We start from the raw sequence: 26000 nt of genomic DNA, 5'->3' as shown, positions 1-26000 counted from the left end.
TTGTTGCCGGCTGGCTGCTGGCTGGAGATGAGATAAGAGCGTTGGGAAGAGAGAAAAGGAGTGCCAGCCTGACAGGAGCTGAATACAAATTAGGATTCCTCTCTCCAGCAGCTACACCAGTGAGGCGAATCAATATGAGAGAGACTAAATGGACATATTAGCCGGCTTAAACTACAGAAGCATTAGTTGTGGATGGAACTAGATGATTGTTATATGGTTGATATAAAATAGCAATACGAGGGATATTGCAATGTGAAATAAGAAGCATAAAAGACAAGCTTAAGCATTTTTCTTCAGCCCTAACCAAAAATGCCACGTCACTGTACAGCCTTTTTAAGCGCCATGCCTGAACTGATGTAATGAGGCTGGTTTAAACCTTGGAAAAAAAGAGGGTTTAAAAGAAGCGGAGGCGAGATGGAGCTGGATAACAGCTCACTGGACTACTTTACCAGCAACTCCACAGAAAACCCTGACACCATTACAGCTCCACCCTGGAGTGAGGCAACAATTCTCGGTTTCCAGATCTCCCTCTCTGCCGTGTTAGCCCTCGTCACCTTGGCTACCGTGCTTTCAAACGCCTTCGTCATCGCCACCATCTATCTGACCAGGAAGCTCCACACACCTGCCAACTTCCTGATCGGCTCCCTGGCTGTCACAGACCTGCTGGTGTCTATTTTAGTAATGCCGATCAGCATCGTCTACACTGTCAGCAAGACGTGGTCGCTGGGGCAGATTGTTTGTGACATCTGGCTGTCGTCTGACATCACCTTCTGCACGGCCTCCATCTTGCACCTGTGTGTGATTGCATTGGACCGCTACTGGGCCATCACAGACGCACTGGAGTACACAAAACGCCGCACCATGCGCCGGGCAGCGGTCATGGTCGGGGTAGTGTGGGTGATCTCCATATCTATTTCCATGCCTCCACTTTTCTGGCGGCAGTCCAAAGCCCACGAGGAGCTCACAGAGTGCTTGGTGAATACAGATCAGATCTCTTACACCCTATACTCCACCTTCGGCGCCTTCTACGTCCCCACGGTGCTTCTCATCATCCTCTACGGACGGATCTATGTAGCCGCCCGCTCCCGCATCTTTAAAACGCCGTCGTCTTCTGGGAAGCGTTTCACCACAGCACAGCTCATCCAGACCTCTGCAGGCTCCTCTCTCTGTTCTCTAAATTCTGCCTCCAACCAGGAAGCCCACCTACACTCTGGCAATGTGGGAGGTGGGGGAGGATCACCTCTGTTCATGAATAGCGTGAAAGTGAAGCTGGCAGACAGCGTGCTGGAGAGGAAACGCCTGTGTGCGGCTCGGGAGAGGAAAGCGACCAAGACACTGGGCATCATCCTGGGCGCTTTCATTGTTTGTTGGCTCCCGTTCTTTGTGGGCACACTCGTCACGGCCATATGTAAAGAGTGCTGGTTTGATCCAGTGCTTTTTGATGTATTTACCTGGCTGGGATACCTGAACTCCCTCATCAATCCTGTTATCTACACCGTATTCAACGATGAATTCAAACAAGCTTTCCAGAAACTCATGAAATGCAGACGCTTCCACTGAAAAAAACTGATTCAAACTTTTAAAGAACAGTGAGTGTGAAAGAGAAAAAGCAAACAACATGATAATTATAATGGAAGTACTGTGTACACGTAAATGTCCCATCTTGTTTTTTTTTATATCAAACAGCTCTGTGCCATAGCTCTTTAGATCCCTAAAGCATATCATCCATATAGGCTTAATCATGCATGCTATAAAAAGGAAATCTTGATCCCGAAGAATGGTGGAACTCTTCTTCAAAGATGAAGAAAGAGGATTTCAAGACCATTTAAATGTCAATGGGACACTTGTGTTATTTTCTTTGACAAAGGCAGAGATCAAAAACAAGGATTGGTGTGACGGTGTGGGACGAGGAAACTCAGAAGGACTGGATTTAATCCAGCGGAAATGAAAAGCCATGAAATATATGTTGTCTTAATCTCTGTGTTATTCTGTGTGCTGCTGCTCCCATAACATGTCTCTGTGGTACAGTAAAGCACTTAGAAAAGACTGCAAAACTCCAGAGATTCAGTATATGTTGCCATGTTCATGCAATTATATTTGAAAGTGGTGTGTGTATGTATGTGTGTGGGTGTGTGTGTACTGTATGTGTGGGTACAGGTAGTTAATTTACTGTAATATATGCGTGTTTGAGGAAGGGAGGCTTGTCAAGTGTCTGACATTTATGCTTTTCCCAGTGAGGCTTGTCTCGTCGTTACAGAGACAGAAATGGAAACAGCATTTCCACTCTGCCTCTGAATTTTAAGTAACAGCCAATGCCATAGCAACAAATAAACCCATTCAAAAACATTATGAAATGATGTGCTCTGCTATGAGGACAGGGATCAGAGTGGCGGCTTCTGAGGGCAAATTGGAATCTATTTTTGCGATTTTATGTGTTTGGTTTATTCAATGTTAATGCCTGTGTTACAGTTCAGTAAAAGAGTATCATTGACAGATGGTATAACCTCTGCAGAAGTGTTTTCAGGATAAAATCATACTATTAGCAGTTTTCCTAGCGACTCTTCTACTTACTTCCATATGAAAAACTGATCAGTGCCACCGATTGGCTAATGAATAACACACTGCATAGTTAGTGCACAAGTTTATGGCAAACAAAGAAATGCAAACTTAAAATGAAATGTACATGCCAAACACAGTTGTGAGAAGTTATAACGTTTGTTTAAATAATCCAAAGAATAGTTCTAACAAAAAGCTTATGTTTTTTTTTATTCAAATAAGCAAAAACATTATTTCAGTTATTGTATATTAAATGGCTCTATTCAAAATATGAGTTTCCCTTGTTAGAGACATGTTTCCTTGACAAATGTAACACCCCAGAAACCATGATGTCTTTTTTTTCTCAGGTCTAGGCAGCAGAAAAGTAACTGAATAATTGACTGCTTAACATGTTGCTGAATCCATCAGATGTACTGTTAACAGCCACTTTAATGCAAAATACAAGTCAAATTACCATTTTACAACATTCATTCCAAGTGACAGACAGAACAGGAGGGGTGTAAATTCAAAGCTATTTTTACAATAAATGTCAGACGAGATGAGAAATGTAGTGTATGGGTTTTTATGGTGGGTCACACACAGGACAGATTTCCCACAACATGTTGAGGTCACATGAAAGCCATGGTTCATTTTGTATGTGTGACAGGCACAGGGAAATGCAATCAGAAATAAGTACTACAGAGACAGTGTTAAAAAAGAAGTGAATGTGAGTTTGTTTGAGGAAATAAGAAACTTAACAGAAAGACAACTCCCTAACGTTAAATCATATATTATGCCCGAGAGTAGGAGTAACGATAAGAGAGCTTTAATGAAAATATGTGACTGGAATGCTACTAAAATTTGCTGCAGGTCAATTTAATCATTCATTTGTGGCAAATATCTTATTTACATCCCTGATTATCAATAAGGTACACTTTAAATATTAACGTTGAGACTCAAAAATATAGAAAAAAGGAGAGAAATCAGGCGTTAAACAGAGGAAGTTGGATAACCTTCGCATGTTTGTGCGTGCCAGGAGTTCAAGAGGCTGGTGATGTGCCGCTCATATGAGCCAAGAAATGTATTAAAAGATTATTTGATCAATCCCACAGAAAGAATAAAGTCACTTAAAGAACTATAACATATTTTCTCTGTTTGGACAAGAGATTTAGTTTAGTCTGAGTGACTTAAATTAACTCAGCCCACTGATGCACTTCAGTGTCCACCTTTACCACGTCCAGAGCAGAGCACAGAGTGACCTAATGGTTTCTGCCATCAATTCTTCATGTCTGGCTCTCAGAGTGCCAGCTGTACACTAAACATCTATATATACATGCATACACCATGCATCTCTGTGATACCACGACCATTGCTCTCAGTGTCTCCCACTGGTCTGAAAATGACTGGCTGAATGAACCAGTGGAGATGTGGTCAATGCTGCATTAGACTCAATTCAGTCTGATTATTAAATTATAAAATAAATGAATTATTAATGTGCAACTTGTTTGTATACTTTTTCAACCATGGCTGCAGTTGAATCACTAGCCCAGTATATTGAACAGTATAGAGCATTAAATATGTTATAGATGACATTTTAGATGTCAAAAGTATTGGTTGATTTTCCTAGCATAAAATAATACTTTTTACATAGTATTTACACATATATATTAGATATACAGATGGTAGTATACATGTGGTAAGTTTTATTTTCATCAATGAAGTTCAGAAACTTATCTCAACATTGGGTGAAAATGAATGTGAAATATACGTAACATAATTTTTAGGATTAATTGTAATAGTTTGCAATGTAAAATACATCAGCCTTCGGTCAGAGTTGTCGCTCAGTTGCGCACGGCTACGAAGTTCTACAGAAGTAAAAAAGGGCAAAGACATTCATACTTTTCCTTAGCATACCAGCGACAGCTTTAAATAAATAATCCATAGACATGGAAGCTAACGGCTAATGTAACCAAGTTAATTACACCGTGAATATATCAAGCTCTGTGAAAAGAGGTCACATTACCCTTGCAGTGTAGCCCATAAGCTATTGATCAATGCCTTCGGGAACTGAGGCGTGCAAAGGTGTCTTAACTAGCTAGCACGTGCAGAACAAACAAAAAAGGAATATCTGCAAAAGACACAATAGAATAATCTTTACAGCTGAGTTGATTAAGCAAATGTCAAGCAAATGGTTCATCTTGGGTTTAAATCAGGCTGCATGTGTCTTTCTCCTCCATTAACTCAAATCAAATAAAGACTAAAATGCCAAAGAACTGCACAAAAGGGGAGCCACAAGTAGTATCACTTGGTATCAGCCTGGCTGGGGGACCACTTCAGAAAATGTTAGGCTGTCTGGAGCAGGGAAACCAAAAGGTCAGGATGCACTTAACCTCTCGGGAAGAGGACTGTCACTTCTCCACTCGTTCTCCACTAAACAAATTCATCCCCCTGAGACTGAGTCCAACGGGCCTGCTAACCAAGTCAGGATGAAGGGCAATACGGTGCAACTCCACCATATATATCAAGGTTCAAGGTTCAAGGTTCTTTATTGTCAATCTGACATAGCTACAGAGTAATTATGCAGTTGAAAATCTTATGTCACAGGCTTCTCCAACAATGCAACATAATAACATAACATAATAACAATAAGAGCATGAGCAATACAAAAATAATAATAGTTATAAAAATGAAATAAAGTTATGATGTGGAATAGTGCAGTATGAGTCTATATACAAGTTATTGGAATGATATATATATATTAGGTATTAGATACATACTACTGAGTAGCAGTTGAATGTTTGAAGTTGTTTCAACAGTTCAATTTTTTAACAGTCTCACTGCCCGCGGGAAGAAACTGTCTCCGAATCTCCGAATCTCACATGTTATCACACATGTTTAGCAACTTAAGAATATCAAACCCTACAGATATATATATATACTCGGCTGCTTTAATAAGGAAAAAAGTCCTGTGGGAATGTTTGAGAATCAATTGTGCAGTTCAGTCACTTCCCATACGTGTATTTTGGAAGAGAGAAATACAACTCCTGTAGATGGTGTTAAGTCTGCCACCTTTTTTTAGAACATATTGTTGAAATGAATGAGAAATGAATCAACACTTCTTAAAATGCTCCTTTCTTACTTTCTGTAAGAGTTGCAGTAGACTAGGAAGAGAGGATACAGAATATAAATTATGCAGTCGTTCTGAACATGAGACAGAGTGCTGTCCACAACGAGTTGACTTTTTGAATAACAAGCACATTATGCAATCTGACAGTCGTCTCACACAGAGACAATTAAACTGCACTCTGTCTGTGCGTCCAGACATGCATTTTTAGTGTGGCCTATAGGCTTCCTATGTATACAAATCCACACACACTCATAAAAACACCTTTGCTAACTCATCATACATGATCGCAAACACGGAACATGAATGATTCAAGAGGCAACATGAATATTTTAGACTTCTTGCCTTGTGTAAGACAGTGGTTTCAAATCCTTTCCCTTACTGGTAAGGCACAGCATGGAGTGGTAATGAAATGAAAAGAACATGCAGGCTCCATTGAAATTGTTATGAAATTATTTATACCACACAAAAACTACTGCATAAATATATTTCATCCAGAACGAGTGAAATCAATTTCTCCAGGGAGACGTTCAACGAGACTTACTGAAGGATAAATAAAACCGCCCCCGCAACATAAACTGAAGTAATCAATCTAGTGAATTAAATTAATCTCCCAAACTCTCAGGGAAGCTGTGAATCATAGCCGTGTTTAAAACAAATATGCTAAGTCAATACCCAGATCAGTGTCACCTGTGTATACTCATTCCTTTAAGGCGGCATTCAAAATACAAATGAATAAGTAATGCTCAAAGATTGTTTCAAATATGTTGTTCTTTTCCCTCTCTGTGTACATGCACAGCCAACTGATATTCCACACAAACCAAGACATATTTGTTATGCATGAAGCCGGAGCAGCAGAGGTCCTTAAAAACATTTGTTTAAAACATGCATGAGCCTCAGACACATTAGCGTCCTCTGCCATGTGTCATCTAGACATCTACTACATGTGGTTTGAAGTATAACGCAAAGTCATCACTGCTGTGAGTTTACTAGAAACCTTTATGCCAGCTATGCAATTTACAACCCCGGGGCAGGGTGAGAAAGAGTCAAAATCAGGGAGTATGGGGAAAAGCACTGAGTATTTGCTGATTCTACAAGAAAGCTACAGATTGGACTGAAGGTTAACCAAGCAAGAAAAGCGTGGTTGGCAGGCTGAACTACTGAACATGTGATCAATAGCTGCAGGGGTAGAATTCAGAAGTGAGTAAATCTCTCTGGTAATCTTTGAGCAAAGCAGAACTCACTCGTACCAGTTTTTCACTGAAAGATATTATAGTTTTCTATGTCTGAAAATCATTCAGCAAGAATCAAATAAACCCAGAAGCGCAAATCTGGAGCCGTTGAAGTATGGTGTGAAGTTCAGATGTTTGTGAGATCCTACAGCCAAACATTTTGGAGGCGAAATATTTTAGTTGACAGCTGACAACGATGCCCCAACACCAAGGAAAAACTTGGTGGGTTGTTTTGCAAAACCAGTCATTCGTTATGTTTTCAGTCCCAGTGGCATCCGCCTGAGAGAATGGCAGCACAGAACAGAGCAGCAGCCCAGGGGGGTAATCTGCTGCTGGATTATTTTCTTACCTTCCATGGCAATCCTTAAAATGTAATCCTTCACTGTATTTAAAGTTTAAATATTTCTTTCAGTTAATACATCATTAGTTTGATTTTCCATTTTCAATATGAAATCACTCATCAAAAATAGTGCCCTTCTATTTCTTTCAAATTAGAAGGTGTCCAAGAAGTTGGACCAAAGTCTCCTAATTCCACTTTCTTCTCATACATTGATAAGATTGTATTTGCACTTTTATAAAGAGGGTATTTTGCTCAGAGGTTTCTCATCTCTTCAGTCCAATTTCAGTCTGTGACACTTTTTAAATACTTTCAAAGAAAAGTTTTTCTTCAGCTGCATTTACAATCAACTTGGACCCGCTATCCTTTGAAATGTATTCCATTAAAAGTTCCAAATCTCCAAGTAAATATTCAGTGAGTACTCTCTGGGAACACTTTGTCCCTCCTTCCCCTCTTTCTCTTCCTTCAAATAGCTCTATGATAGAGCAGTTTAGACTTGTCTCATGTACTTTCCACAGTCGGGGAGGAGACTCATAATGATGTTCATAAATCTTTGAAGCAAGAGGAGAGGAGAAGAAAACTGATGCTTAAAGCAGATAGCGTTTGGATGCAGAAAATAAACATGTGGGTTAGAAGAGAGGGATTTTTGATGAAGAATTAAAGAACTCTACAGTCAATCAATCATCAATGAATCAGTTAAAATCTCATTTTGAAACAAAAATGACTGATGAAAGTACTAACAGATATCATCTAATCTATCTAATGGTATTATCATTCTGCAGAGTTTGTTGCGATGATTTATAGAGCTTCAAGGCAACTGAAATGCTGCATTCAAGTTGCACAGTATGATGAAGTTTTACATTGCCTTGACACAATAAGCCTTTCATATTCTGCTCTTTGGGCTACTGTGGGGTGCTGGACAGGAAAAGGTCAGGATATTAAAGGTGACTAAAGGTCAACAGGCCTCCGCAATTAGCAAACACATGGCAGGTAAAGGAAATGGGCGGTCACTATGGAGAGGCAGATTAACCTTATGAACCCCTAATGTGAAATATACCCGCCTGTTAATTCAGGTAGGTGATGGGTTTGGAAAAATAATAATAATGTCAGCCACCATAGCAACAGAGAAAGAGACTGAAACTGAATATACCTTTGTACATACATGCAAATGTTTCCATGCAGTGACGTGAGAAGGCGAGCTGCATGCACAGGTCACAGATACAGAGACACAAAGACAGATTAATGAGCAAACAGGCAAGATGGCTTCCATAACAACTCCTGCGGCTCACAACAATGTTAATCACGGATCTCCTGGCACAGAAATGCAATATCTTCAAGTGTGTGGGGGGGGGGGGGGGGGGGGGGGGGCGCAGAGAAATGGGGAGGGTGTAGGAAAGACACACACACACACACACACACACACACACACACACACACACACACACACACACACACACACACACACACACACACACACACACCTCCCAGAGGTTGTCTGTTACAGCCGGTGATCTATCTAGTTTATAGCTGATGAACCACAGTTGAACCCAAATGGGATGAGGCATGGCAATCTTCTTTATTTAATTAATTATGTTTTAAAATATTTGAAGAAGATGTTTTCAAAGTCTGTGCACACAGAGTTGGTAATAGAAGCAAATCAAGTAATATTCCCAAAAAATGTGAACATCATTTGTATTCCTTTATTTGTTTATTTGTTGGAGAGGATGGGCTATTAACCTGCTTGAAGACATGTCCTTGTAATGATTACCTTCAGATAGATGCCTTATACAGCCACATTGACATACTGCTCACACTAAGAGATTGAACACCTGGGGCTGCAACAAGACAAATACATGGCAGCTTTCATGAGTTCTCTGTAATCAATGAATAGACATTGTGAAAGGAGACATTAACCCTGATATCCTTTTCTCATAAAAATAACTCCCGAAAGAAGAAGAAAATATTTCATTAATTATTCAGATGCAATTATTTTAAAGTCAGACCCTCGCATCACAAGAGCTCTTTACACTATTTAAACATTATCTTAACAACAAATGATTGTACATGTATGTATAATTCCTCTTATAGGAAGGAATAATAAATGAAATATCTCAATAATAAATGTTGTTTACCCTGGGTCGACTATTATGCTGTATAAGTAGAATATGTTTTCCTGTCTGTAACTAAATTGAAGAATTCTTATCTGGAGTTTGTGAAATACACATTTGATGGCATTCCTGTGACTGAATGTTGGTCTCCATCCTCTTTACAGACACTTGGAATAGCTCTTGGGATAGGACTCCTGCCATCAGTGGTGGGCTGCAACATCTCTGCTGAGCAACCGACCGAACCATCTCACCATCCTACGCTGTCCAGTGGCAGATCCAATAAATACTTCATCGCTGCTTCTCCCTCAGAAAGCTCCTCCAGGAATTAAAATAAATCTTGTTTTTCAGACCTACACTGGAGCAGATTTGTCACTCAAAACTCACAACAAAGTCTACAGTGGAGTTTGTCATATTTTCTCTATAAATATTTCAAGAGTTAATAAGTTGCCAATCTGGGAATAAAGATTGGACTAAGGCAACCAATGGGCTTATGTTTGTTAAAAGTTGTGCCATAAAAAACTTGAGTGTTTTGAATTGAAAAATATATAATGATATTTTCACTTGTATTTTAGTATAACAAACATTTCAACATGACTACAAGCCTTTATCCATGCAAGCGACTTGGTAACATACTGAGCATGGACGTATTAATAACATAACTTCCATTTATTCCTCTAAAAGTTGCTATTTTAAATGTTCTACATACACCAGAAAGCATCCTACATTGTCATAAACAAGCTACAGTAAATATAAAATGCACTATTGTAGTAAATAAATGATTGCATAAGGAAATATGTTTTTTCCCACCCTCGACATTCAACTTTTTTGACAGAAATCAAGACATCAAGGCATTGCTCTACCAAAAGACCACCAGCAATCCTCAAATAATGTTCTCACTGTCTAACTTTGCCAGATACATAATTAAATCCCCATGTTCTTTCTTTGTAAATGGCTGCCATGCAACCATGGGGCGAGATAAAATGGTTAAGTTATTTCCATACCTGTTCTAATTCCACAAAGTAACAGTGGGACTAATTATTGTGGCATGGCAAAACGTGCAGTCTGGTTTTCGGCACATTTTGAAATACCCCAGTAATTTCTAATTATGCAAATCCATACCTGGCAGAAATCACATTTTACATTTCTGAATGTGTGCCTTGAGCCTCGAAGCAGAGCCCAAAGCAAGTTCATTGCAGGCATAGAAGGATGAATTAACAAAACCCTGATCAGCCATCCACAACTCCCACATGTAGTAACATGCAATTATGTAATTACCCATTCAAAAAGCTGTTTATTTACAGGCGGATGATTGATGTGAAATGCTTTGAAGTATTATTCCGCTGTTGATGGTTTCTTTCTTCTTTCTTCAAAACTGCCAATACACAGCATCATCTTTTCCATCAATCTCAGGTCCTGGTGTTAAATTCAAATGTCTTCTTCTGCGAGGCTATTTTGAACTTCGTGTCTGGCGTGGAGCCGCCCATGAAGCTGCGTTTCTTTTTCTTTGGAGCTCGAGTACATTTATAGGTCAAGTTAGATGTTATCTGATTTGAGGCCCAAGCACAGCCTTTTATCGATGTGGAAAAGCTGGCCTTTCTGTCAACCTCTGTCTCGGTCTCCAGCCGCCTGTATTCCCCAGATTAGTCCGGGCAGCTGGCTCATTTTCTGACCTGAATACCTCACCAGCAGAGAGGAAGAGAGCCCAGGCTGAGAGAGAATGCAGAAGAGGACATAGTATGAAGAAATGTGAAATGGATAGTGAGAGAGAAAAGCCGGTCCTAGATAGAAGAGAGGGGTCAGAATACTGACTGACAGAGGGAAGGAGCGTTATTTCATTTCAGAAGCTTTTCAGTATTTTATCTGTAATGCAACGCAGCGGATGAAAGCAGGATGAAAGTCAGAGAGCAGACTTTTTTTTAAGCCCTCATGATCCACTAGTTTTCGGAACAGATAGTTCTTTAGAAGATAAACCAACTCTTATTGTCATGCTTTCTTTCTATGGCTGTACAAATCTCAACACATTTTTATATTTAGCATCAGCAAAGCAGACACAGCTTAACCATCACAAGTCGTCTCTGGATTGGTGACGTGGCAGAACGCGACCCCAGGAGCAGTTTTGAGTACCTCACAATGTTTTTATATGTCTGCGGACAGATTGTGGGATCGAGATATCACTACAACTGTGCAAGATTCAGTCAAGAACATTACAGAGGTGTAGTTCACATCAAAAGGTCATGTTTGAAAATGGCTGTGGTCAATGTGTATTACAATGTGAAAACAGCTTGTCAAGTTGCTGCCGCCGGTGGTCAAGTTGCATTGTAGGTAATGTGTATTCCATGTTTTGACAAGAAAATAAAATGACTGGGATAAAAAAGACAGTATCTCTGAATTGGCTGCAACCATTTTATTTTAACGGTCGATTGGTAGTCTGACAATGCTACTGGAGAGCAATGCTTAATATCTATCATTCACTTTAAAGAAATTATCTCAAAACTGAAAAACAGAAACAGTTTGTCATGAGGTTTGATCAAATGCCTCCAAGATAAAGCTGTAAAAACATAAATTCAGTGTTTTGTTCTCACAGCTTACATAATATGAACCCATTTTTCCTTTCATTTATGTAAGACAAAATTCCAGTCTGGTTACAAGCAACAATACAAATGCGTGGGAAGTAAAAACGTAACTGTCTTTGGGTTGTCAACCAATCAATCACAGCAACTGTCGGTGAAAAGATAAGTCTATAAGAAAAGATTAGTTAATATACCAAGTTATCTTTTGTATTTGACTTCCAACTAAAAATGAATCAATCATGAAATACATCTCTGCAATGTTTAATTCTGATTATTACATTTAGATTCTCTCTTAATCCATTGCCTCTTTCAGCCTTTCCTCACTTGTTCTTCTTCCTTTTACTGGACTGACAGCTGCAGCTGTGACAGGCCTTTTCATTCCCTTTTCCTTTTTTTTTTAATGAAAGATAAAGGGAGGTAAAAACAAAAGATAACAAGAAGGATCCGACCCACGCACACAGGGGATTCAGTTACATTATTGACTTGTCCCCCACAGTGTTCGAAAAGCCTGCAGATTTCATCTATAAGCAGCAGAAGAAGAAATAAGTCTGCTAACCTTATCTTCTAAACAAGTCATTTCAACCCAGGACTGACAAACCACAGTGTTAGCATCGATATCGCAATGACATGAGAGCTGTAGCTGAAAACTGTGTTTCTCATCCATCATACAGAGCCAGTCACAAACACATGACAGCAGATACTGTCTGAGGTAACTGCCAGAGTGAAGAGTTTACACTGTACCTTTACGTACTGCATTGTAACATAATCGTTGTCTGTCAAATAGATTATGATATGTCCAAGAGGATGTTTGTGGGTGCATGTGCTATTATTTTCTTATACTTGCAGGCATGCTAGGACATTCAGATGCTCACCAGAGATACTATATCTAGTATATTGCAAAACTTTTAGCTCATTTTTCATCATGGGCTGGAGGTGAGGTTTCTATAAGGATGAAGCTAAGTGCCTAAAATTGGGCCGCTAAATTCAAGAGGAATGGGAATCGTGCTTATTCGCTTTTTTGCAAAGAGTTTTATGCCAACTTGTACCACTCTCATATAAGTCTGTTCAATATTACGATCAGACAAGAAACTGTTCATCTGAGCATATATAATCGAAGTGAAGAACAACAGATGGCCTTACTCTGGACAAACAAGGAACACTTCATCATATTAAGAAAATTAAATTAAAAAAGCAATGATCTTTTCACCTAACTATCGGCAAGAATGCAAAAATGCACATTTCCAAAAATGTCAAGAAATACCTTTAAAAAACATGATAACACCTTTTTTTTGTTTACATTGCAAACCATATTATAAACAAACAGAGCCTTTTCACATGATGCTGCATTGATTCTAATGTATGTTTATGTGCCCTGCATCACAGATATTTAATATGTATAGCCTGTTTATGTTTTTTGCATGCAAATGTATGTTGGCAGGTGGGGAATACACGTGTGGGATGACAGTTCTCTTTAATGTTTTACCTGACAGTTCAGAGCTACTGGTTTTTCTCCTCTCCTGTAATCTTACATGCCTTTGATCTCTAATCCTCATAGACAAAAGGAAAATAAAATCACATTTTCATCTCAGTCCCAGTTCAGTGCTCAAGTTGAATCAGTGTTGACAAGCTAGGACTTCAGCTTTTCAAACAAGTCTTAGCTTGGCAACAATGATTTAGCCAGAGAATACAATTTCATCCAACATTGACTCAGTATGGGCCAGATTCACCACTAAAACATGCTTTATTTAAAACATGCACATTGTAAACCATAACATACTGTAACTGTATGCAGTGTGAGCATTTGATGTGCCAGCTGTGTTCACATTTGTATGCATGTGTGTGCTCTCTGAGAGAGATGAAAAAACCTGAGGGCTTTTCCTTCTTAAAAGCCCGGCCCCTCTGACCTACCACAATCCAGACATGAGCTCTCAGGCTGATGAGAGAATTTAAATTGGAATCTGTTGAAAAGATGTTTCTTATCCTCTAGTACTATACTTGTAGGATTTTATATAAAAACCAAGAAAGTCTTTAGTTACAGCCTTAAATTCAGTTATGAATGAATACTTTTTTGAATAGACGAAAGGGGAACTTTTTGAAAGATCAAACTTTATTTTGAGATTAGCTCTTTTCAATTTGAAGTATGTCAAATAAATGGAAATAAGGTCCCATTTTGCATTACTTGCATAACCAGGATTTAAAAATGTAGCCCTCACTGTGCCCTGTGAACGGTGGGTCTTTACCTTTGTCTGGTAAATGAGCAGGTCACATACCATGGAGCAAAAGGGAATGTACTGATTCTGAAAATACCTTTAATTGCTTCAGCGAGACAGAGGCGAGGATGGTGGCCTACTGAAAAAAAGTGTAACAAGTCAGCCAATCAATGGCTATTATGTCTGTGTCAGAGCTGAATGGTTGACGTAATTGTTTTTAATTAACTTCTGGATTAGAGATGACTTGACTGGCATTAACCATAATGACTTGAAAATAAAAACAAACTTCCTCTCCAAGAACCTTGCCGTTGTATTCTCTCTTTTAACATCTAGCTATATAGGAATCTAAAATAAGAGAAAGCTATGTATAACTCTCATGTGAAATGTTTACCACCAGACTCAGGGACAGTTTCATCCGACAGGCAATAAGACTGTTAAACACCTGAACTGTTGAAACAACATCCATAACATTCATCTGGCTGCTATTTAGACATTATTTATCTATTTATCTAATATATCATATTCCAATAACTTGCATATAGACTCTTATTGCACTATTTCACTTTCTTAAACTATTTTTCTTTTTGTATTTACTATTTACTTGCACTATATTTATCTGTTTATCTGTTGTATTGTGTTGCGCTGTTGGAGGAGCCTGTGACCTAAGATTTTCATCGTCATAACTACACTGTAGCTATGTTCGTATGACAAAATAACAACCTTGAACCTTGAACCTTGTTTATATGAGGTGCACAGAGTATTTTAGAGTCCTTTGAACAGCCTAAAATGTAACTTACACTTTAGCATACATAAAGAGCATTTAAAGTACTCTGTTAACGCTAATAAATATAAAGAAAATGCTGGTCTTTTTCATCAAAGGAATACAAAAAAGATTTGAAATAAACATTCATGTTTTCAGGGTGATTGTTAAAAGCTGTCTGCAAGCACAACATTACTGTAAAAGGTAGAAATAAAGCTGCAAATAAAAATGCAAAGGGTAGAGTACAGGGGAGAGCAGTCTGGGGAGCGCTCCAACACCCAGGGGAAAGGAAAAGAGGTTGAAGCTGGTGCAGCAGAGCTGGGGGTTGCAGAGCGTGAGGTGAGTTCCAGTGGAGTTGGCATGAAACAGCAAGGTGACTGCAGAAAGTAGCTACAGGCTAAAAGACTATAAGGTCACTTTGAAGGAACTGGAAAGTTAAATCCCAAAGGACGATGTTCCTGAGGCAAGTTGTACACGATGTTCTTGCCTCAAACATCTTCTCTGCTGAGGCAAGACAAGCGCACCTGGATGTTGTCTCTGTTCTCAGTGAGAGTGCTCCATAATGATAAATATAAGCACTCCAACATCCTAGTTGTTATAATATGCATGGCAGCGTGCTAACAGTGGCATGCTGATGACAGGATCCTTTTCTCTAGCACAGCAAGTACTTTTAACATTCAGTAATAAGAAGACATTTTAAATAGTACTCTTCTGCTGATCAAGATGTGATATTGTGGAAATCTCTACCAATTGGATCTCGAGGCAAGATTATTTTTAACCAACATAAGTAGTTCTTAATGCCCTTAGAAAAAAAAGTACATTTAAACATGACATTTACTATCCAACGACTACTTCGAAAACCTCATCTGCTAATGAAAAGCATGTGAAGAAAGCTAAAGCTACTCAATAGATCTTGAGGCGAGACTGTTTTGTTAAAAAAGGGGAAAAGTTCTTAGAAATCGTCTATCTAAAATGTTTGTTGTGTGACTGTAATAACAGTCACACAGGGATGCTAACATTCTCATCTAAGCTACTGCTAAACTCTGAGAGGTCAACTGTTCCTCTGAACTGGCAGAAACATCTGTCATTTAGCCCATTTGCTTTATCTTTGATTCAGATTACATTTGGTAACCTACTTAAAGACAATATTGTTGCTCACATTAACTTGTTTTTACTTCCTGAATTTGTGAGTTATCTGTGAGGTGTCCTGTTTTTCACATTCGAAATGTGATGAAAAACATGAAATACAATCCTTTCTAAATCAATCCACCAAGCCATGACAGTCCCCTTTCACAATGAAAGAAGGCAAACAGACCCCCATGCAAGTGTGAGCCTGTGTGTGACAGATTGTGTCACAATCAATACACATTTATGTCTTATCATTGGGGATCGTGCACCTGCGATGCAGCACAGTGATTACAGTTAACCAAGCCATCTTTTCCCCTGTTACCCTCTTTTGTTCTCTCCAGCAATCTTCTTCCACTACAACAAGCTGTCTATTTCTCTCTACCCTTAACCCTTTCTCTGCCTCCCTGACAAATAAACAAGCTTTTGTCGAGCTGCCCTGCTCATTAGGACCCATTGGCCGGACGGCTGTCTTATAAAACAAGCTGGTGTTATCGCAACTCACATTTCAGCTCTGGCGTAAAAGAGGATTAATTGTTATGGCAAAGGATAAAGAATTTTAACCAGGTGATTCTCAAAGAAAGCTTTAAAGAAATATAATGATGAGAGTCAGGAAAATAAACAAATATGAGAGAGAAATTAGTTTTGAGCCTGAAGTGGATCAAAAAAAGTCTATTGGACAGATTTATGTGGAGGAATACAATATGTATTTATTGGAGAATGGAAGAAATACAAATCTTCCCTCACATCACTGATATTCTTCATTAAACAGCTGCCTGTGAAAGTCTAGATTATTTATTGCATTTCGCTGTGTACTGTCTCACACACAGCCATCCACCCAACTGTGTACGCACACATGCACGCACACACAACAAACTTTTTCCCTCTATGTTGTTGCACTCACTGCTGTTGCAGAGACAGGAAATGAAGGGAGCCGTATCAGCCAGTAATAACTGAGTGCTGATGAAGAAGCTCTGACCATGCACAGAGAGATGGAAACACAATGCGAACAGCACACTCTCACAGCCTGATCAATACACACCAGTGTTCAGCATTGACAACCAGAATAGAAAAACAATCCCACTCTCTTTGTAGCCCACACATCCATTCATTGCTCGAGTCAATCTTTACTTCTTTTAATCATGATAAGAACATGTGTGCACCCTTTAGATGTCAAAACAAGTGTAAAACACAGAGGTACACTATAGTTAAACCATCAGAAATATGTGGGAGTTCATGACCTATCAACCCACAGACAGAGGTGAAGAAATTCAAGGACCTCATCTCATTTAAAGTGTTTTAAGTAAAAGAGTATTAAAGGATTATGTGGGTGGTGTAAGTTTTCTTATTTTTTAAGGGTAGTGGAAGATGCATTGTGGCATCTTGGCAATCTCATATGACAGAATGTTCTACAGACTCCTTGGTACTTAATGTAAGATTTATAGATTTATATTTATAGAGTACACCTGCCTTCAGGTAAATGGAAACTCTTAACAATCAATTTACACAAAGCTGAAAAGCATGCAACACTGCCACCACATGGACCAAGTTACGTATTGCAGCAAAATAACAGTAATATATTGAGAAAATCACCCAGGAAGAACACTTTCTCATTGATAAGCTCAACTAAGGAAGTAAAATAAATAGTATCACACTTGAATCAATACAAAAATGTATTTGTAGTTTCAACTTGAATATATGCTTTTCAATGCTTTTGGTGTGGTGTTCAAAATCAGTGGAGTTGTGGTGCTCATGTGAGGATCTGAATCATTGCATCAGCGTTAAACATCAAACATTACTGTTTTGTGAACGTTTATTAATTTTCATTCTTACATGTTTCCATATATTTAGCTATTTTAGTTATGTGTAACAGTGTTATTATTCACTTGACATCACCATGGTCCAAATCAGGTCAAGTCATGATAACCTTTGTACTAATGAATGAACATTTATGAAAGTTTTGCATTAATGAATTTAAATTTGAAGAAGTTAAAGATCACATCCGAATGAAAGAATTAACTATTGTCCATAAAGAAAAAAACATTTAGCAAAACAATTAAAAAGCTATTAAAACTGACTTTTCTATCAATTTATTCGCCTTTTTAGCTTCAATATCTATGTATTTGTCAGTTTAATTTGAAAGATGTTTATGTGTATAATTGTATTACATACTTCTAATTTAAAGAGAAACACTTTCAATCCATTGCCCTGAAGTTGTAAATCCACCTTCTTTTTGATATCCAACACTGCCCTCCTGCGGCACTCACAGAGCATTACAGCCGGCAGAGGGCACACATCTCTCGGTGAGGCTGGTGGAGGACACACGGCTATCAGAAAGTGCAGCCACCCACCGGCAGCAGTAAGTTGGGCGCTGACAACGAACACAATCGGTATTTTCTTTAATCATGAACTGTACGTTTTTAACAAGTTGTTGTGCTATGCAGCCACCGTGGAAATAGGTTGAGATTTTGAATGTGGTTCGGAAGCAGTCACATGGTTTTTGCATGGTCAGTGAAGACACATCAGTGTGTGCAGAGCTGTACAGTCTGTGGTAGAGACGCGTTCACCAGGCTTTAGCTGTCAGTGTGTGACACACACAGTTTCAACGAGACCTGCTGACACCGGGATTCCCATCTCAGCATGCCTCACAAGAGCAAAAAAGAAAAGGTAAAGTGGATGTTTGATGCAATGGTACTTTATTACATGTTACCATTATATAATTTGGGTTAATGTGTTTCATTGATTCTTCACTCCTTAGGAAATTAAACCTGGAAGATCTAAAAAGTCTGGAAGTAAAAATGGGCCTGCAGACGACCAAGATGTAAGTATTGTTTTACTTTTCTCTGTCCAGACAGAACTTACATTGGCTTATTTTTTTTAAATATATGCAAAACATAAAAATGCATTACTAGCATGTAGATAAAGTATTAACCTGTGCTGCCTTTTGTGAAGACACCACAGGGTACTGCAATAAATACCCTTAGCAAGGTCAGTGTACACAAGTTTTATTTGCTCTAATGAAGATGTTACATTTATTTTTATAGGAAACAAGCTCCTTTTATGCTGTTGTGAATTTTATAAAGTAAATATATTTTGTCTTTTGTGTTACTGGGTGTCCTAATTAACAAACAGCCTTGATAGCGCTTAGGAGGTTCACTGTAAACTTCTTTTGACCTTTTTGTGGAAAATGTTTAGCATGAATTAAGGCAAAGTTGCTCATGTGACATTTCAGCATGATCTTATGACTTTAGTTTCTCGGAAAACAGTGGCATTCAATCCTCCCCGTCATGACTTGTGCTCTGAGTATAATACGAGCCATTGTAGCGGCTATTTTTGTCCTTATAATTTCTGGCAGGCATCAGTAATGTTGAGTAACCTGCTTTGAGATTGGAAGAGACCTGATTGATTGACAGCTTGGCCTCCTGTTTGTTCCAATGACAGCTTTATCAGCTCCATCCATGCTCAATTATTCTGTCCACTGAGGTCCATCACAAACACTGTCAACAGATGCAGTGCAGTACACCGCCAACTATGATCAGGTTGCTTCACTGAGAATCACCTGATCTGATTCGGAAAGGAACTTGACCCTAGCCACAACAGCCTCACTCCTTCTCTTTTCCCTTCAAGTCCTATGTTTTCCCCCTCCTCCCTTTGGGTGTCCTGACCCTCTCCTCTCCTTCTCCTCCTTTGAACTCCAGGGTGACACTTGAGTAAAGTGATTCCTGTGCTATTTCCTTTGGGTGCAGGAACTACCTCACTCTACCTTGCTCCAGTAACGGGAGCTCTTCCTTTGCAACTCTTGTTTCTGCAGGGCTCCAATAAAAAAGTGCCTCCTGCAACTCAGTTGATGAGGGTGAAGCAGCCGGGGTCACACTCGGCCGTCAAGAGGGAGAAGAGGTTCAGCACTTCCTCCTTCCCACTCAGTGCTAACAGAGAGCTACAGAAACTGGCTGCACTGGCAGGTATGCCTAACTAAATATAAAGTTTCTCTATTTTTATCTTCTATGCAACTCCACTACATTTCCCTCCTCTGTGACGACACAATGATAGGCGGTCACCCTTCTCCTGGAAAATGCTAGCTGACCTTTATCTAGATTGCATGTTTGGCCTATATGGATGAAGGGAATGCTATTAACAATTCATGGCCTTGGTGGATCCTCACAACTGCCTTTTTAACCTTTGCTTACTACATAATTTAATAGCTAAGCAGACTGCCCATCAGCTTTATCTGTAATGCAAATGATGTGCAATCAGCTGCATCTCCAGCCGTTCAGTGGAGGAAACAGATATTGCCCTGGAAGGACTCGCTCGTGTAAGATAACTCTGACTCAGACTGAATGGTCAGTGGTGGAATCTGGGCACAAGATGTAAGCCCAAATTAAACATGAACCCTAACTGGTGACATGTGTTGGAGCATCAGGCAGCTGAAAGGCCTTCAATACACTTCAATACTGCACTTTAAAATAAGGTTAATCGGAAATACAGCCTGATGAAGATGTAGAAATAACTGGAAGCGTAGTTACTATAACAGAACCATCATTATACTGTAAGTTGTTAAATGTACCATGTTGATGTATCATTACGTATCACACTGATGCTGATTCTGAGACGAGACAGTGAGGTTGAGGTTTGAACATCTACATCAATCTTTCATGGCTTCTTTGTTTACACACCACATTACAGGCAGGATCTGGCTTAAGTGGTTTCCTGTAAACTATACGCAGCTTTGTTCTCATACCTGGATGAGCCTGGTGACACTACAGAGGAACCATTGAGGTGTACAGCCCAGAGGATTTGCAAGTTTGAGGAAGACACGGTCACAGTTGACTGCATGTGACAATTAATTAAAAATAAATACAAAAAAAAGTTTGGTTTTTCATTTAAATAAACAATTTCTGTGAGTAACTTGGAAAGATGAATCAGGCCACAGAGAGAAATACAAGAGAAGACAAATTGATTTTTGTTTCTAGCTAAAACTGTTGCCACAGGCTTCAGGATTCAAATGTGTGCCCTTTATATCTGACCAAATACTAAAAGAGAAAGAAAGGACACGTCGATCTGTAAGTGTGTACCCTGACAGCATCAAATATAAATGCAACGTATATGTCTTGATCATGGATCCAATTTGAGACTTTATCTCCCTTTTTTAATTTTGAATATCAAGCGACTACAGACAACAGTCCTACTTGCTGCCGTGGGCAACATATTGTCAATAGAAATACAATGCATGTTTGAGTAGAGGAGTAAACAGTGTGTTGTTCCAAGTGTCAGTAAAACATTTAGTGATGGGCTCATGTTACAGACAAAGGTTGCAGACACTCTTGGACAAATAGCTCAGCCTATGCTGCCATCTTCTGGCTGGAAATGGGAAAACTGTTGTTTCATTGGTTGAACTTTTACAGTAAATTGTGGAGAATTTTCAGTAGGGTAGGTAAGTTTGAGAAACCGGCTCGAGATACACTTTTTGTTATATTCCATGGAATGCTCTTAACATCCCGATAGCAATTAATATCTTAAGTGCTTTGACAAAAAATCCATAAAAAAATGTCATCTGTGGAAGCCGTAATACTGTAAAAAGCACGCCCAATCATTTCTCCGGTTGTGTATTTTCAAATTCTAGCGATCTCGAGCCGGTTTCTCAAACTTACCTACCCTACCTTTAAAGGTGGGGTAGGTAATTTTGGAGAAACCAGCTCGAGTGTGCTAGAATTTGAAAATACACAGCCGGAGAAAATCTGCCACTTCCTTACAGAGCCCCTCCTCCAACACACACGAACGCGCACATGACCAATGAGGGCACGAGATAAGTTTGTGCACAGATGGAAGGCTGACAGGCAGGTAAGGCCATCCAGTTATTTTAGCCGGGCCGGCTAAAATGATTGGTCGTACTTTTTACAGTATTACGGCTTCCACAGATGACATTTTTGTATGGATTTTTTGTCAAAGCACTTAAGATATTCATTGCTATCGGGATGTTAAGAGCATTCCATGGAATATAACAAAAAGTGTATCTCGAGCCGGTTTCTCAAACTTACCTACCCCACCTTTAATGTCTAGCCTTTTTTTAATTAAAGTTAACCTATTGTTTCTCTCTGTTAGATGAATAATGGCAGTGTATGTTATGTGTTTTTAATGTCCACAAATCTATTGAAAATACAAAAAAAACAAGATGTTATAACTCTCAATACTTTTCTGACTTCCCTTCTCCATCTGTTGCACTTAACTGCATTATCATTTGTTCATAGAAAATACATGGATCCCTAATCCTGGGACACATACAAACTATTTTGTCTTCATTAAAGTCTCACTAATTTCCTTGAACAGCTTGTCATCTGTCTATATTGCAATTATCTCACCCGAATGGACTTTTATGTTTAGTGATTTATTTGTAATGTTTTTATTGTTTTGTGGTTGTCCACCAGCCCAGTGAAAGCAGATGCAACATTTGCTTCTATAAGTTACTCTGATGCAATTACTTTCAATGGAGGACTGTCCAAAACATAAACAATACAATAATACAATTAATGGGGAGCATGTTCAAGTGCAGATTAATCCACATTTGGTGCATTAGTGAGTGTTTACGTGATCAGGATGGCGTGTGTGTGGGCCTGACTCAAAATATATTTCAAAGCCTGTGTTCAAATTACTATTATGGGATGTGTTTTGTAATGATTTTGGAAAGTAATGGAGGTGTATGGCACAGAGAAATGGCATCACACTACACTAATAATACTGGATAATACCTTCATGGTGGCTTTTGGTCTACTTGAGATTTGTTAGAGCGATTAAAAAATATAACATCGCCAGAATACTCTTTTTTGTCATATAAAAATCCAGAAGTCGTCCTGGAGTATTTCTGATCCGGTACACTTTTTGAGCCTGTCCTCTCTTTAGGAAGTAAGTGGCAGCTTTTAGAAAATACCGGTGCTCGTTGTCATGACTGAGGAATGTAATGGCACCTCTTGGAGAGGTTTTGGCCCCTCAGTGAGAGAATGCCAAGTGAGAACTGCTTAGTGATACTTGGCCTTCCTCTCCTGTCCTCTCCTCCCTTAACCTCGAGAAAAAAGAAAGAAGCGTTGAGAAAAAACTCAATCCACAATGAAGTTATAACTACACCTGCTGAGACAAAAAAAACCTTGCCAAATAATCCAGACACATATTTTGGGTAATATGTCTATAAAACATAATATTTTTTTCTCAAAACTGATCATTTATACAATGCGTTCAGACCTCAAACTTCAATAGAACTCAGTGCTTAGTAATTGAAACATTACTTACTCGTAACAATTTCCTAATTGGCCAACATTAATTAGTTGTGAAATACATGCCTGACATTGCTTATTGTTGGAAAACAGCGCACTCCCTTTGTCATTAAATGACTGTGAAAGGACGGTGAAAATGCTCTTTAACACCACTGTTGTAAAAACTGTGGTCGGCCTTGTGATGGGAATGTGGTTTCACTTCGTGGGTCTTCTGATGAATCACATGAGAAGGACAACTGCTTCATTATATAAAGATGAAATGCAGATCATATGCATTTGTTGCATTGGAGTTTTACTTTTTTGGTGTAGATTCTTGGAATAATGGTCAGTCTAAATATACACAACCTTTATTGTGATATATATTGTGATATTCAATTTGTATGATATATATTTTTGACTTTAAAGAGATGTTTAAGTTCCTAGATGAACTTTCATGCTGCATAATGCTGCTCTGAGCTGCAGCAGTTTCCTGCGCTGTGTGCCCGTGCAATTTATTTTTCTATCCTCGCTTTCATTTCCTGTTTACAGCTAATTTTGTTAAGCACTGTACATCACCCAGAATAACATAATGCAGCAAAGTCTGCCTTTGCCCTGAACATTGTGAGTCAGAAAGCCATCTCTCAAAATACATTATTATGTTACGAAAGGGCTGATTGAAGCTTAATTCAGTTCCTATTGTGGAATACTGTCTTTTTCATGTCTTTTTAAAAATGGATCTAATCCTTTCTCAGACTTCATATTATTTGCTCATATTCAGAATGACTGTGCCACACATTTACATGGTCTTTCATCTTGTGTTGTGCATAACCACACACATTTCTGTTGAATTTCTTTGGTTTTCCTCACTGAAGAGCTCTGTTGTTTGAGTCCACATTCAGCCTGTCTTCAGCCCCTCTTGCGGTTTCTTCTTGTCTCCTCCTGTTCCTCATTGAATCCAAAGATTTGAGGCCCCCTCTGACCCTCTCCTCCACCTCCCGATAAAGCACCAAGCAGAGATGACAGGAGAAAACAATGAGAGACTTTGAAGATTCAGCCGGGGCCTCTCTCTCTCTGGGCACACTCGGAGTAAGTTATTTCCAGCTGTTTATCCTAAATCAGATTATGCTGAAACCCCTGCTAATGGTTAAACTGTGGAAAGGACTTAAATCAATCTGATCTGAGATCTGTGGCAGGGCCTGCCTCGCAGAGCGTCACCAGAGACCAGTCAGTGGCGAGGAGGAGCCACACCGAAAATTCCAATGCATGTCCCGCCTCCGACGCACCTCTCAGCCAATCAGCTTCGCTCTCTGCAAGCAGCCTTTGCCTCCATTGCTCCAGAGCAGCTTGACCTCAGCCAATCAGCTGGCTCCTTCACTGCTTACATCACTAACTAGCCAGTTCCCTCCAGCAGCAGAGAGCTTCATTTTCTGATCTGCTTTTGTGCTAAAATGGAGGCTGGCCTCTCGCCCTGAGTGGATCGCCTTCCTGGTTGAGGTTTAGATGTTGACATGCAATAAATCTGGAGACAGGATGGTTGTGGATGCTCCTAATTCCAATGGGCCTTTTCAGCCGGTGGCTCTTATGCACTTCAGAGGTACGTAAGGATATAATATTCCTCCTGTATGGTGCTAGGGTATTAAGGAGAGCTGTGTGTTGCTGTGCTGCTGTTCCCCTCCACTGGTTACTGCTTGTTACTCAGCATTCAGGCATTTCGCGTTTGTGATAACATCAGTGTTACTGTGCCGTGGAAAGCCGCTTTATTGTGTTTAAAACAGGAACCGGGGAACGGTTATCCTATGGGTTGTGTGCATTAATGTGGGACGCGGCAGCTACATAAAAATCTGGTTTTACTAGCTAGCTGCTCTCTGCCCATCCCCCCGCCAAGCTGTGATGTCAAAGGAAGTGAGGTCAGAGCCTAGGGAAGGGTCTTCTCCTTAGTTTTTCATGTTTGACTGTTTTTGTGTGATTCTTTATTTACGCGTGCAATTATCAAGTAAAGCCTCTGAGGAAACGAATCGATATATCGTCTTTGGTCTTCATTCCCGTCTTAGCTGCTCTCCCCAGCCCGGCATTTTTGTCACACTCCAGTTCATCTGGGCACAAATTGGTCATAGTGTGTAGGCTGTAGCCAGACACAGCTCTGCAGCAAGCAGCCCCTACCTCCATCTTCCCAGCCTTTACCCTTGTGAGCTACATTTAGGCACATTAGACACGTTTCTGTCCAAGCTACACACATGAAACTTAAGCCGAATGTGTTTTATAAGTATATCCGTGTCAACATAACGCTGCTGTCAGTAAGACCCAGCCATAGCAGCAGTGTTTGAGGATTTAAACATCGTCCTCTGCCTCTTAATGTGTGTACAATGTACTCAGTCATGTTTGAAAGGCCCAGCCTGTTAGCACTGTACTCGGGTGCAGCCCAGCGTTAGATGAAGCGTCAGGCAATTATTGATCACACTCTATTGAGCCACAGAGAGGCCACTGCCTTGAATGACAACTCAGTGTTGATGAACAATCACACTCTCTCAGCCTCTTTCCTCTCTTTGTGTTTCTCTGTCACGCTGACCCTGTTCTGACCAAATGTCTTGTTACCCAGATCTTTCTAGATTGTGTCCAGAGTTGGCTGAAACTGAAACCTGGTCTCTGAACGTGTAAATGTTAGAGTCACTACTCGTACTGTTTTAACTTCCCTTCTCCCATTTGGTTTTGATGTGGGGAACTGAAACTACTACTTAACCAATAACATGTAATGGATTTG

At 39.5% G+C, this 26000-nt stretch overlaps 2 protein-coding genes across 5 annotated transcripts in view; both read left to right on the top strand.

Annotated features, from left to right (window-relative positions):
• The first annotated feature begins 395 nt into the window (after positions 1 to 395).
• On the top strand, positions 396 to 2693 carry htr1d (5-hydroxytryptamine (serotonin) receptor 1D, G protein-coupled). Its single transcript, XM_034124133.1, has one exon. The coding sequence runs from the start codon at positions 415 to 417 to the stop codon at positions 1558 to 1560; it is 1146 nt and encodes a 381-aa protein (XP_033980024.1). The 5' UTR covers positions 396 to 414; the 3' UTR covers positions 1561 to 2693.
• Positions 2694 to 18626: 15933 nt separating this feature from the next.
• Positions 18627 to 26000, top strand: part of ppp2r5ca (protein phosphatase 2, regulatory subunit B', gamma a) — a 28305-nt gene continuing 20931 nt past the window's right edge. For 3 of the 4 annotated variants that reach the window (XM_034137205.1, XM_034137285.1, XM_034137134.1), the window contains exon 1: positions 24642 to 24836. In XM_034137205.1, coding sequence (XP_033993096.1) covers positions 24743 to 24836 — 94 coding nt within the window. In that variant the 5' untranslated portion in view covers positions 24642 to 24742. Of the gene's footprint in view, positions 18669 to 18759; positions 18823 to 19812; positions 19964 to 24641; positions 24837 to 26000 lie in introns of those variants that run through there. The other variant, XM_034137363.1, reaches the window with a different exon arrangement.

Source organism: Trematomus bernacchii, unplaced genomic scaffold (assembly GCF_902827165.1).
Source record: "Trematomus bernacchii unplaced genomic scaffold, fTreBer1.1, whole genome shotgun sequence".
Lineage (NCBI taxonomy): Eukaryota > Metazoa > Chordata > Actinopteri > Perciformes > Nototheniidae > Trematomus > Trematomus bernacchii.
Note: the sequence above shows the minus strand (reverse complement) of the source record. Positions and strands in the feature narration are given on the sequence as shown.